At 31.8% G+C, this 14,468-nt stretch overlaps 1 protein-coding gene across 3 annotated transcripts in view; it reads right to left on the bottom strand.

Moving 5' to 3' along the window:
* Positions 1-509: 509 nt before the first annotated feature.
* The window catches only part of LOC126737001 (transcription factor SOX-5-like), a 416,570-nt gene continuing 402,611 nt past the window's right edge, over positions 510-14,468 (bottom strand). For all 3 annotated transcript variants that reach the window (XM_050441666.1, XM_050441664.1, XM_050441665.1), the window contains exons 4-7: positions 13,823-14,074; positions 8,701-9,310; positions 7,705-8,008; positions 510-3,529 (exon numbers count right to left, since the gene is read on the bottom strand). In XM_050441666.1, the coding sequence (XP_050297623.1) occupies positions 3,184-3,529; positions 7,705-8,008; positions 8,701-9,310; positions 13,823-14,074 (1,512 nt within the window). In that variant the 3' untranslated portion in view covers positions 510-3,183. The remainder of the gene's footprint in view (positions 3,530-7,704; positions 8,009-8,700; positions 9,311-13,822; positions 14,075-14,468) is intronic.

Here is a 14,468-nt window from a genome sequence, read left to right on the forward strand (position 1 = left end):
GGTCTCTTCAAAAAGTAATCTTACATTTTTTTTGTAAAATATACAGGGAAGCCAATGATTGACCTCCTTAAAATTTACATAGGATTTCCTATGTTCCGCGCGCGACGCACCACCCGGTATTTAACTTGTTGACATTTTTTTCAATTCTGTAGTTCATTTTCATATAGATCAGGGCAGATAATTTTACAACTGAGAAAAGAGTCGATGACAATTTGATGTTATCTGTATAATTTATTTGACATTAATTGCTATTATTTTATTTAAACTATAAAGAGAATTCTAAGCTTGGAATATAAATGATAATAATTATGACTAAATGACCTTCTACACGAGAATTTGTGATTTTTAAGTGATTTTTGTACTCTCTTTCAATCCAAAAAAGTAAAACTTTGAGCTAGAATTTGTATAAAAAAATTAAAGATTCTAAAAAGTTGCGTAAAAATTCATATCATCCTCTAGTTAATTTAGACCGAGTATAACTTAAACTGGGTTTAAATAAAATGCTTACATACATTTTCCATCCTTTATTTCAATTTATTTTGGCACAAGAAAGAACAATGAATCTATATCCTAAAGTTCAGTTTCAGAAATCCATATACTTCTGCTAGTTTCATTAAATATTTTTTGGGAAAAATTACAGTTTATCAGGCATATATAAAGAAATTTAAATACCGTTTTAAATAATAACGTGCATGACAAATCATAACTATTATTAAGGTATTTAAATTTTTTGGCAAGGCCCTTTTTTCATAATATTCACTAGCCCTATATTTAGCATTATAAGGAATACTTTAAATGCTTATACACTTATGCTGCTCAAAATCATCGATACCAAAACAACAACCGTTCGAGAACCAATATTAAATTATTATTAGATACATGCTAACTATACACGGTATACCTAATTAATAAAATATCAGGTATCACAATTTATAATATGTCTAATAATTAGTTTACCTCTTTACATTCATTTAAAGCTTGCTGATGTACTAATAAAGGAAAAAGTTAATTAATTTTTTATTAGGTTTATAGTCCATTTTATAATAATTTCAAATAAAATGTATTTGGAATATACATAATTGCCTGTAATACTTTTTTTAATGATTAAAGAAAAATAACTAGAAGCTGCCACTGGGTCCATTATGTAATACCTATTTACATAATTGCAAAAAAAGAAAACAATTAAATTATTTAAAAATAAACTAATGTGATGTCTATACAAAAAAATCGCTGAAATAAATAGATGAGCTATATGAACCTAACATTACTGGCTTTATACTATATATTAAAACATACAAACATTAACAATTTACATTGCACAATAATTCTTGTTTAAAGAAATATTTTTTAAGTACCTTAATAACCCCCTACATATTTTTTAATAAATACTGTCAAAACTAAATTTTTTTTTACAATTTACAACATTGTACAATAATAATAGTAATCTTTCAAAAAAAGATACGTAGATAGAGTTACAAAAATAATAACAAAAGAGAGAGCATGACAAGCCTAAGATTTAGTTAATTTACAACAACTAAAACGTAATAAAAACAAATAAATAACTCGTGACTATATTGGATATGACTATGTAACAATACATATATAACACTAAAATCTATTTACAATATATACAAAAGTCTTTTGGCTTTTTGTTTTCGCTCTGGTTTTTTATATTCTCTTGCCCTGTGTTTTAAATTTGTAGATGGGTTTAAAAACATATTTCTCAAGGCTAAAATTTATAGTTTTATGTGTCAAAATGTTCAAAGAAGCTAATGTTTAAGCAGTATATAATATTTAGTTTTAAATAAATATTAAGACTATAAAAAGACAACATTTTTATCTAAAGCTACCTTGCATAGAAGTAAAATATGCATTTTTAACTCCGAAATGTAAACTAAACATAATACATCTACTGAGGATGTAACCAGCATGAAATTAGCCTTTATGACATTGCAGATCGAAACCCATTCCAAGATCTTCATGGAAATTCCCCTCTGATGATCCCCAACCTTTTTTTCTAAAGAACTTCCGTCCAATATTTTCCACTTCAAGAAAATTCGTCCTGGACCTTCAATTGTCCAAACTCTCAGTCCTCAACCGTCAAATCAGAGAATTTCTCTCCCCTATTCCAAAAAGTGTCAGAAAAAGACCTTATCCCGAATCCGTCTTGTAAGGATGGATTCATTAATCCTTTATTCAATCCAGCAATCACCCAGGGTCTCAAACTCTTTAGCCATCAGGTCAGTAATGAGCCCGAACAGTATCTTGACAGCTATTGAAAAAATCATGGGACGTGTGTTGCAGAAGTTAAAATCTAAGTTGTCACAAGAACACTTTCAGAGTCAATATTTGACTTGAAAACCCATTTCTTTCTTTAGAAAAATGTCTAATTCAAAATACAGCCTCAAAAAATTATCCTTTTAGCTCAGAAACTAGCCAAAACTTTTAACGCAATTTTTTACTCCAATAGAAGTCCGCAAAAGCTCGTCAGATCCTGACGTCAGAAAAACTAAGGATCGGTTTTTTGCAGTCATAAAAAGATTGTGAATCTTCACAAAGAACCATAGTGAAGAAAGGAAAACTTATTTTTAAAATCCTGGACCTTATACTATACATTTGAACCTTCCGCAATCCAAAAAATTTATTCTTGTAGGGCCTCCAAATATAAAACAGCCAACTGAGAAGATCTTTCATAAAATTTCTACAAAACTTTCCTATTACTTTCTTGTTTTTCTTCAAAGAGGCTAATCTAGAATCCAGCCTTGAAAACTATTCTTTCGACCCAGAAACTAATCAGAACTTTCAACGCTGTAATACTCTAAAGCCATTATCTATTATTTCAGATTAAGTCATCACAAGCCCTCGAAGTTGCTGACTGCAGCAATGACCTGAGAAGCTACAGGATCATTATGTTAATAATATCTTCCTTTCCTCTCTTACTAATTTTTAATATGCTCGACCTTCCTTCTAAAAATACTATAAAGAGGTTTTTAGTTCCACGAAACATCAAAGTTCCCAGACAGACTACCACAAGAACTTTTTTAAACGCAAGTAATTTTTTCTTAAGATATTAAATTCAAAGCTTTTTAAACCCATCTACTCAGTTCAATCAACCAAAATCAATAATCAAAATTAACAAATTTAAAACCATCCCGGGAAAGTAACTTCCCCATTAGGCCAGGCTCATTCGTCATCGTGCCTTGGACTAGTCGAATCGTAGGCGCTTCTGTCATGGGAAAAATTTAAAGCGTCAGGAGACGGACTGTCTTGAGGGTAAAAGTATCCCCTATCCGAGCTGGGACCCGCTCCGTTCATCATCAGGGGTGGAGTCATCGAGGGTCGGCCAGATGCTGAACTCGGTGCAGATGAGGTCAGCTCCGACGAGGAGATGCTAAAGTTCATATCGGCGCTGTCTCTGCACCATAGCTGACGCATCTCTTGGCGTCGTTGACGCATTAACATTTTGTACTCTGAGATGCGCATCTTTTTGCCGTCTACTATGCAGGTGCGTTTTGGTCTTGGACGATATCTGAAATAAGAAAATAAGAAGTGTTTATCTCCTAGAATTTGATAATCTGTATGCTTGAATAGGAAAATTGGTGAATTCTTTATTATCATCGATCTGAAGAAAGTTTATTAAAACTAATTTACGAGGCAACATTGGACTCTAAATGGCATATAAAGAGTCAGGGGAAAAGAGATGTAGTTTTGTATTAAAAAGGCATAGCTTTGAAATACATTCTTAGACAAGTTATTTAGATTATTTAGATAAATGTTTTACTTTAATAAAATAAAATACCTAAAAAATAAATTCTTATTAGCAAAAACTCAAAGTAAGGTCAATAAATAATGGAAGAGAATGATTATAGTCAAGTGACGTTCATTAATTTTTTCCATTATATTATGGATTTAAAATGAATGTGAACATCCAAATATTTATTTTTTCTGTTTATAATATTTCTTTGTTTTTCTCTTCAAATTAAAACTACCATTTTATTTAATTTAATTTTCTCCTTTTATTATAACCAATTTAATTAATATTTTCCAAGTCTTAACAACAACAAATCTGCGCGTGTACGATAGCCTTTAAATTTCCAAATTCCTTTGGTTTGTGTTGAATGGAGACCAGAGAGAAGACGACTTCCTTGTAAGCACTTCATCATCGCGCATTGATTCCAGTGTCGTGATCTATACGTTTGTTTCCGCAACTGTTGTCTTAATCTTACAGCATTACAGATCGTGATTTACTTATCAAACCCGCAACCACTCTTAGTGATTAAACCCGAATTAGAAGACCCAAGAAGTCCAGAGCAGGCCTGCTGAAGCCAGATACAGACACCTTAAGGTAAGGATCTTTAAAGGCTGGTTTTTCGACCTTTCCACATTTACTTTTAATCACACAAATACAGTCCACTTTAAATCTCTCACTGAATTATGTAAATCCACCAATGAATTTATGGGAAAAAGTAATAAAATAGGAATCTTTTATTAGAAAATGTGACATAAGTAGTGTTATCTTGGACTAAAGGCATACTAATCATGTGGCAGGCTTCGTAAGTACTTTTGCGCTTCATAACCACAAAATTTGGAGAGCTCTTCTATATTTCTATCTTTGGTTAATGAAAATGGCAAGGGATCTAAAGCCCAAGGAAAACAAAAATTAATTAATTTGGGCTTATAAATACAATAACGGTAATTATTTTACCTTCATATGAAAATGACGACATCTCAAATTCTCTTTTATTATTATCCACTTTGAGAGGTTTTCCGACTATGTCAGTCGATTGCCAGTTTCCGTTAAAAGTTGAACGATGGTACAAGAGTCTCGGATTTTCTTTTAATATTCTTAGTTTTTTAATAGGTCTAGTCGGCAATGAATAAGTTTTTTTTTAAATATATTTTAAGAAGCTGTCCCATAGACGAAAAAAAATGTGATTTACTTTTTCTGTTTTGAAAGGTGCTGGCTTATTTTGACTACTCTTAAAACTTGAGATCCAGTCTACAGGAGTCTCTTTTTTCTTTGGTTTACTAAAGCGAAATCCTCATTGCACTTTATATAGGCATGTCCGGGCATAGGCAATGTAAAAAGAAACATGCAAATAGAATCTAGACATTTTTGAAAATATATCAGACGATGTAAGTATAAGTCTAAGTAGAAAAACGGTGTACTTTTTTTTCTATCCTGCACAAGAACCGCAGAATATGTGCAGTTCTGAATGATTATATAGCATTTGTTGTATCAAAGAATACAGTCTGTGCTTCCTTTCTTGCCCTCGTTTCTGGATCGATAAGTGCAAGTAAAGTTTTCGATCTACTTTCAGTTTTTGTATCTTTTTGAGAATGTCTACCTTATTAATAGTTTTTTAAAGCTCAGATGCCATGTTTTTTACTTTAGTATTAATTTTATTTTTTTATTTTACTTTCCTAAACCTAGTAGAAGATGGTAAGAAGCTAACATCTTCAGTAAAAGGATAAATATTAATTTGCTTCGAAGGTGTCTTGATTGAGCAAATCGACAGTTTTCACTCGGAAAACAGAGATTTGTCGATAATGTGAAGGTGACATGGTGGTAACGATGCCATCTAGTACTAACGCAGGTAGCGGTTACTTTGACGTCAGTGAAAGAAATGCCAGTTTGGAATTTTAAGTTAAGGAATAAAAGATTCATTTCTATTAGTATATGCCTTATTATATTTATGTTACGTATGATTGTGTGTACGTATGAAGTGTATGTAAAAAACTACATTGTTTATAAAAAGATGTCATATTTACTACTCAGGAGGTAATGTCCACCCGAAGTATATAAAGATTAGAAGTTGTCAGTATTTTTGGACCCAATGTTACCTCAAGAAAATTAACCAAAGAATGTTTGTTTTATTTTAGTATAATTACAAATGAATAAATAAATATATATATGGAATTTAAGTAAGAATGTTTTTTTTTACTTAAGAAGTTTTCAAAGGTCATTGTAAACGTCACCCTATATAAATATTTGACGTCATTTGTGTTAGATTCATTCAGTCTTTTTCAATTCCATTTAAGACGTCGTTTAGCCTTTATTTAGGATGTCTCAGTGACGTCTCTTAACACGTCATTTTGGATGTGACAAATGTACGTCACTTTAAGGGTCATAAGGACGTCAAAAACGTCATATTGCTGCCTGGGAAATGTTGTCCACTTTACTGATTTCAGCAGGTTGTTGTCTGCTATTATGCCGAAAGTAAAGACTAATAACTGTGCAAATTTTAACGTGATTCTGTATTGTGGTAAGTTATAAGCGAACATAACCACATACATTTAGATTCATATAATAATATAATAATATATAGATAGATATATAAGAAAATGAGTAAGTTCCTTATAATTGTCAATATAAAAGATTGAATATGACAAATTTAAATAATGTCTATAAAATACAGTACAAACTATTTTTTGCAAGACCATTATTTTATATACATTTGGATTTGTAAAAAAGTTGTAAATATAAAAGATGATTAAAAGTTACCTTAAGTTATTATTTCGTTTGACAGGTTTAATTTAATATTCAAGCCTAATTTTCTTTTTTTTTTCAAAGTTTTTGCAACATTTTAGCAGATATTTCTGAACAATTAAACTAAGATATTTTAAAAACAGTGCCTCAAATCATAATTTTGCAAGAATAACTTTGTTTCCAAATTAAATGGAGAATCTAACAGTTGAATGAAAAAATATTTGATCACCTCGCAGATTTGAGGCAAAAAAGGACCAACTCCCTCCGTATATTACGCCACTGGCAATTTTTAAAAAAAAATTGGCTTTATCGGTAATTTACAATTCACTATAATAACCTGCATGCTAAATTTAATTAAAATTGAGCTGATAGCTTAAAAGTTATGATAAATAAATAAATAATTATTCTTAACTTTAACACCCTGTATCTTTGTAATTAAACATTTCTGAAAAAAATTTATAATAAAAGTCTATTTCCTTTTTAAATTCTCTATCACGTATTAAAATTAATGACATTTAAACTGGACCACCCTGTATAGTAAATATCGAAAAAAAAATTTTTAATATTTTTTTTTCTTATTTTTGGGCATACGAACACATTTTAGTGGTATAATACTATGAATAGAAAATTAAAAAAAAAAAAAAATATTTTTTCCATTTTCTGTTGGATCTATTTTAGTAAACAAAGAAAAAAGAATAAGCCCTTAGTATAAAATTCGTATAATAAAATAAAAAAAAAATATTTTATGACAACTAAGCAGTTACTTGACCATAAAACACGGTGAAGATAACAAACTTAAAAAATTGAATTTTCATAATGCAAACACGCTCACAAGCAAAATCCCATTTTACTCAACCCAAGATAAAATGAAGACATCATATATTTTTCCAAAGATATTGAACATGGGATCCTTGAAAAAATTTCAACATAAAATCTACAGTATAAAGAATATTTTATTTGTGTAAATGTCTTAGAAGGGCATTATTAGATAATTGTATTTATTTATTGTAAAATTAATATTTTAAAACTAAAGTCGATAAGAATTTGATTTTTATCAGGAACCCAAAAAAAAAACAATCAAAAGTGGTAAAAAATAAACTTTAGCATCTATAACCTACAAAATTTCATTGACAAACATTGATCAAAAAAATATGTTAGAAGAACATCGACATTTTACAGACGATTCGAAACTGCCAAATGTCATTAACCCTTACCTATAATCGGGATGTTTTTCCATATGCAATTTGGACAGCCTCGACTGTTCCTCGTAGTAAGGTTGCTTTTCAGAGTTGGACATCGCCTTCCACCTGGCTCCCAAAATTTTTGAAATATTCGAATTGTGCATATCAGGGCAGGCTTTTAAAATTTTTCGCCGCTCGTCCTTGGCCCACACCATAAAAGCGTTCATCGGCCTTTTAATGTGTGGCTTATTTTCGCTTTCCCGTTTCGACGATTGCTGCCTGATTATCTTGGCCTTGTCCGAGTTCTCGTTATAATTTGGATCTGGTGCACCCCATACTAAAACATAAAAAAGAAATAACGTAAAACCTTATTATAGGTGCAACAGTTTTATACAATGGCACTCATATCCTATTTAATCAAAATACTACTAAATTTTGAAGAAGTCCTAAAAGCTTGTATAATTTATTCTAAAGTAATTTTTTTAAAAACTTTCATAACTTTAAAGACACAAACGAAGAAACTAGCTCAATCTCATTTAAAATTTCCAAACGTACAAGACAGGTGTTGTCACTTTAAATAATATTTTACTTTTCGGAATTTAAACCACTGCTGTATTTACAAACTGCGAAGAACATTGTCTTTGATCCGCGTTTTTCTTATACAATAATACGTCGTAAGTCACCACACGGAGGCACAGACCCATTTGAAGTGATGCCAAAGTCGTATCGTAAAATTTTTCTTTTTTGTCGGGGGGCCACCCGATTTATTTTAAATTGTGGCAGAAAGAATTATTTGGATTTTCGAACGGATGCCATTCGGTGTCAAATAGGTCGTGAAAAAGTACCCACTTTGAGCGGGCGACAATTTGTTTACGGTTGTAAATTACTGACATTGTTACCAAATTGTAATCATAAAATAACCGAGAAATATAAATTGTAAAGTATTTGGGAAAATTGCTTTTATTTAACAAGGTTTTAATATATTACAGGAATATTTAATGATGATCTTATTTTAGATCTAAGACTTACATTGACAAGCATTAAGAAAATCAGTCTCTTCCTTAATTCCCTCTCCTTCCTTAGGCCTGCCGCCCAAATTAGGTGGGGCTGGCATCGCGTACATATGCAAAGGTGGAAAGTGAGGCTGTTTATCCATATTCTGTTGCCGCACTTCGTTCCCTTTCATCCTGCCATCCATCCCAGGAGGAACCGGAAACGTAGGGGGCAACCCGGCGTAATTCAGGAACGCTCTATTTGGCATCATCAAGTTGGGAGGCAACAACCTGGGAACGGTTGCCGCTACTGGCTGATCGTTGAGGCTTTGGCGGTGTTGATGGCTACTGGACGTGGCTGGAGGGGCTTGAGGACTCGATCCTCCTCCTCCTCCTCCTCCTCCCGATCCAGCATTGGTCATTGAGGATTTTGGCTTGGATAGATTTAATGGTGCGTCTGGATCAGATGGCGGAGGTGGTGGTGGTGAGGGGTTGTTTTGTGGTGGGGTGTGACGTTCGGAGGTGTTGTTTAATGACTGTGAATTAAGGTGTTGTTGCTGTTGATGGTGTTGCTGCTGAATTTGTGCTAAGTGAGCGGCTGATGTTGCTGCTGAGATCCAGTTGGGGACTTGGTGCGGTGGTAGCATCTAAACATAATATTAAATAAAGTTACATAATATTAAATATAAAATACATTTATATGAAGGTTAAGCAAAGTTGTCGTTCTCCATATAATAAAATGCAAAACATCTTAAAAGTCAGACTAGAATATCTATAATTTGTGGAAAATAGAACAAAAAACGATATCTCTTGCGTAAGTATATTAATGAAAGGAACATTAATTTTTGATGGTTAGAGAGGGAGACTATATTAATTATTATTATTCATTTAAAGGGGCCTATTGAATTAAAAAATCGCAAGCTGTCAAAGTTACTTAGGAAATTAATTGTTTTTATTTATTTCAAAATCTTCCAATAAGTCCAATTTCAACCCCTTTTGACAGATATAAAAGACTTGTGTATTGGGTCCCGGATCAAAGTTATGACCTGATTCTAAAATATGGTTCGCGAAAGCAGAATTGGTGTTGTATCTTTACTTCTGTTAATGAGTCTGAGGTGTTTATTTACTGTGACCTTAATTTTCCTTCAGCTCTGACCTATGTAGCTAACTTTACATTCTGGATAAGAACAACTAATTCTGACAGAGGAACAATTAAAGTATTACTGGAATGCTATCTTAACAGTTTAGCTAAGTATTTAGTTAAACTGTTCTTTAATCTAAAACATATATTAAGCTTTATTTTTGATTCATTAGAGCAAAAACACTTAAAAACACTGAACAGCATATTCTTCACTAAATAACGGTATGTTTTAGAGGCTTCTGTGTTTATGTCAAAATCACTGATTTATTCAGTTTAAAGTCAGAAGGAGTGAAGTAATTAGGCTGCAAATTTTGAGTTAAAGGGATGGTTGCATATAAAAGCTATGACTGTGTCAGTTGCTGAAAGCTTCCAGTATATTTCAAAATGGATGATGAAATGAATGAAAATTTATGATTAAAAGGTCTAAAAATAGCAGAGCAAAGTTCTTCTCCATTTCGTAGATGACCTGTAAGAATGAGTTTAAGGAAGTTCTACAGATATTTTTTGCCTCGATTAAATATGATAAAAATATTATCAACGTACCGAAGCTATGTTCAAATATGTTTTTTGAAAAGATTATGTTTACTAATTTTTTATTCCATATTTTACATTAATATCTCAGTAAGAAACGAAGAAAGAATGAATTCTCTAGTCAAACCCGACCGACAAAAAAAACGACCATCAAACAAAAAACCATTATAAAGAAGCATACAATCAACCAATAAGCGTCTAAGATAAGTCCAAGTGAGAAGGTAGCTTGGTCACATTAAAAAGCATTTCTCTGAGTATTACATTAAAATCATCGGGAGATATGCTAGAAAAAAGATTCGTCAATTGAAAAGATATTAGCCAGGATTGAAGTGGTATTTGTAGAATTAATAGGCTTTGTGTTAGTAAGTTTGGAGGAGGGAGTATTTATGTAAGAAAATACCAGATGAATATTACAATCAATTTTGTGTACTTTCAGTAAATAGTATAGAAGAGGGGTGGAAGGATTCATAGTAATAATTTTTTTTAGATTCAGAGAAATATTGAAGGCTTAAAAAGCATTATTTAAAAGGAAGCATTCATGAAGAAGTAACTTTTATTATTGGGTTTCAGTTTAAGCAGAGTTTAGGAAGACGTTGAATTTTGACACATAATCAACTCTAATTCATAATCATCATACCATTACATACACGCCATATAAGCCAGAAAAGTTGGGGTTATATACCAAAGACCAATTCTCCATATTCTGGCGAACCATATTCTAGAGTCAACTTTGATCTTGAACTTTGATAACTGATGTCAGAAAGAGTTGGTACTGGACTAATTAAAATCTTTTGAAATAAATAAAGCCATTTAATTTTCTAACTTTATGTGCGTCGATGAACAAACTATCTTTGACAGCATGCGATTGTTTAATTCAATTAGCTCTCTTAAATGATTAAACAATTTTTATTATATTAAAATAAATTGTCCTTTTTGAAAATATGCGCAAGAGTTCCTTACGCTCTTTATTCTAGAGCATTAAAAAAATTTTAAACTTTTTGCATGCACTTAACATAGAAGCCTAGATGTATTATTTGTAATATATAATTTTTATCGGTTCCCTAAAATCAATGTTTATCTGAATTCTAAGATTTTTGTGATGGGTTTTATATAGTTCTGGTAAGGTTTAGTCCTTTTTTTAGTTCATGATTAATGATTTTTGTGTTTTTTTTAGCATCTGATAATGTTTATTGTCATCATCATATGGGACTATTGTCAATATGTCAATAGCCGCAATGCATAAAATATTGGTTAAAAGATATTTTAAATTTTATTATGGTAGTTACTGAGTTAAGTAATTTAAGAAATAATTGTACAGGACACACTGTACAGGGTATAATTTTAATAACTGATGTAGTAATTTTGTGGATTTTAACTCATACAAAAGTTAATGAGTTTCTTTGCCAAAAAAGTTATAGAAGTTTCCCTGTAAACAGACCCGATTCGGAGTAGTTTTTCATATGCTAACCAAGTGTTAGAGTTACTTTTTTAAAATATTCATAATTTGAACTTGTCTGTTAATATAAACAATAAATAAGCACTATGCAAATCATATCCGTTTAAGTTATGCATCAAAATCATTACATTTAACATACAGGGTGGGCCAATAAAAACTTCCCACCCACGTTTGTTTTTCGTTTTTAAAATATATACGTCAATTTTTAATTCGAAGGGAAACAATAGATTTATAATTTTCCTACTTATCAACACCAAAATCTTAAATAGGCATAGCGTTGAGTAGCACCTTATTTTATGCGTCCTTCTATTCTGATTTTATCTTTTGAACTTAAAACGTCTGTTATTTTTTCGCAATGTGACAGCTTGTCAAAATTTTGTTAATGACTTGTACAAAACACGACTTTTGAACGTATTTCCATTCAAAAATTTAAACAGCTTGCATACGTTAATTTTTACTACGAATTATTTTTTAACGTTTTTAATTCCCGAAATGCATCCCCTTCGCGGGGTTACTGTCAACCCTAAAATGTTAAACGGGGATGATGGTCGAGTTGCACCTTATTTTTAAGACTTTTTTATTCTGATTATATTCCGCAGGTTTAAAAAGACTGATTTTGATTCTTGTAAGGGTGCCAGCTTGTCGAGATTAAAATAAGGAAGAACCTAAAACGCTTTCTAAAAAAATATAAAAAAAGGGGTAATATTGTATTAAAATAACTAAAGTAATCCAAAGTACAAAAATTAAAATGTCTCACATAACTATGTCAGACAATTAGTGAATAAGTGTTTGAAAACCGGTACAGTGCAAAACCAGAAGCACAATCCAATTCAAGGGGTCAACAATGAGCGCACATAAATTGCTGTATTGGGGCACATTAAAATGGATTAAACCTTAAGTAGCAGGTAATTATCTGAAGTTTCCAGTGTCTCCCTTTCCGTATTTAAAATTTTTCCTTACAAAATAAAATGAGTCCACAAACTAAATGAGGATAATTTCTGAACGACGACTTCAATACGTCGAAGATATGAATCAAAGATATATCGAAAATCCACTTTTTTCTTACAATGTTTATTTTTCGTATGAATGTTAGTTTGTTATATTGGAGCGATTCAAATTCGCATTTGTATAGAGAAGTCCACACTCAATATCCAGAAAAAAATAATATCTGGGCTGGTATCTCGGGCAAAAAATTAATCGGGACATTTTTTATACCAGGCAACCTGACTAGGAAAATGTATTTAGCACTGCTCCAAGAAAATATTATTTAAGAATGAGGGAGGTAATAGCCGAAGATGAGAATTTGGCCCAACAAAATGTTTTTTTTTTCAATAAGGATTCTCCATTATGCCGCACCTGTTTAACGATTTTGAAATGAGGAGTTCAGAAACTGCTGGACTAGACGTAGAGGACCCATCGAATAGCCTGACAGATCCTCGGATCTGTCAGTGGTAAAAATATATAGATAGATGAGAATAGATAGATGAGAGTGATAGGTGAAAATGTGTTATAAAATGTTAAAGCAAAAATAACAAATGGATGTTATCACTGTATGAATGTTATGGGGGTCACTTTCAACATGCTATTTAATAAGCTTATTGTTATTAAACATAATGGGCGTTTAGTTTTTATTTTATAATAATAAGAGTTAAATTAATTTTTTATTGTATTTCTTATTCTTACTTTAAAATTAATTTTGACAAGTTGTTACATTGCATAAAATAACAGCAGCAACCTTTTAAACTTAAGAAATAGAATTACAATAGAGAGACCTTTAAAATAAAGTATTACTTGACCCCTATTTCCATTCAAGATTTACGGGTTAATACCCACTCTTGCGTAGGGGATGAAGTTGGAGCGTTGAAAATTATAAATTTATTGACACTCCTCGAATTAAAAATTGACGTGTAAGAGAGCCTTTCTTGTTTTATAAAATATGTAAAAAAACTTGGTGGGCAGTTTTCATTGGCCTACCCTGTATATTTCTGAAAGCAAAGTTATATTTGCAAAACCAAATAGTATTAAACTTACATGATTTGTTAAGGGACTCTTAGCGACTAAAGGTTGAGCAGAAGAATTATGAAGCCCCCTAGAGAGTTGTTCCAGGAAACTGTGAAACATTAGCCCCTGAGGACCAACAGCTCCACCACCTGGATACTGTGCCGAAATCTGTCCTTGGAGCTCTTGGAGTTTCTGTTGATGGTGCAAAAGTTGCTCCTGTTGTCTCCTCTGGGACTCCAGCTGTTTCTGGGTCTCGCTAAGTTGGGATGGGATACTGGCCGACTGTAAATAAAACATAAAATAAATATTCGATCCATGAAAAATTGTATACATTTATAGTTCAGCAGAGCTGAAAGAGAAACGTATTTTTTAATAGGTTATTTATAATTGGTAAAAATTTCCATACCAAAAATATTTAATGGCAAATCGGTGCACCAAACCGTATGGGAAACCGCGTAAAATCTAGATTTAGCCAAGCCCAGCAGTTAAATATACAAACGGGGCGTCAGATACATTTCCTAAAATCACAAAAGCATGCCTAAATCGACGTCTGTCAACGCTTAGCCATTATTTTTATGGCAAATAAACGTCTTTACGGCCTTACAGATGGCATTTGCCGCTTGTTAGCTCACTATTATTGACCGCATATAATTGCTTTGTAGCGGACTGAAATAGA

The sequence above is a fragment of the Anthonomus grandis genome, chromosome 6, assembly GCF_022605725.1.
Source record: "Anthonomus grandis grandis chromosome 6, icAntGran1.3, whole genome shotgun sequence".
Taxonomy (NCBI): domain Eukaryota; kingdom Metazoa; phylum Arthropoda; class Insecta; order Coleoptera; family Curculionidae; genus Anthonomus; species Anthonomus grandis.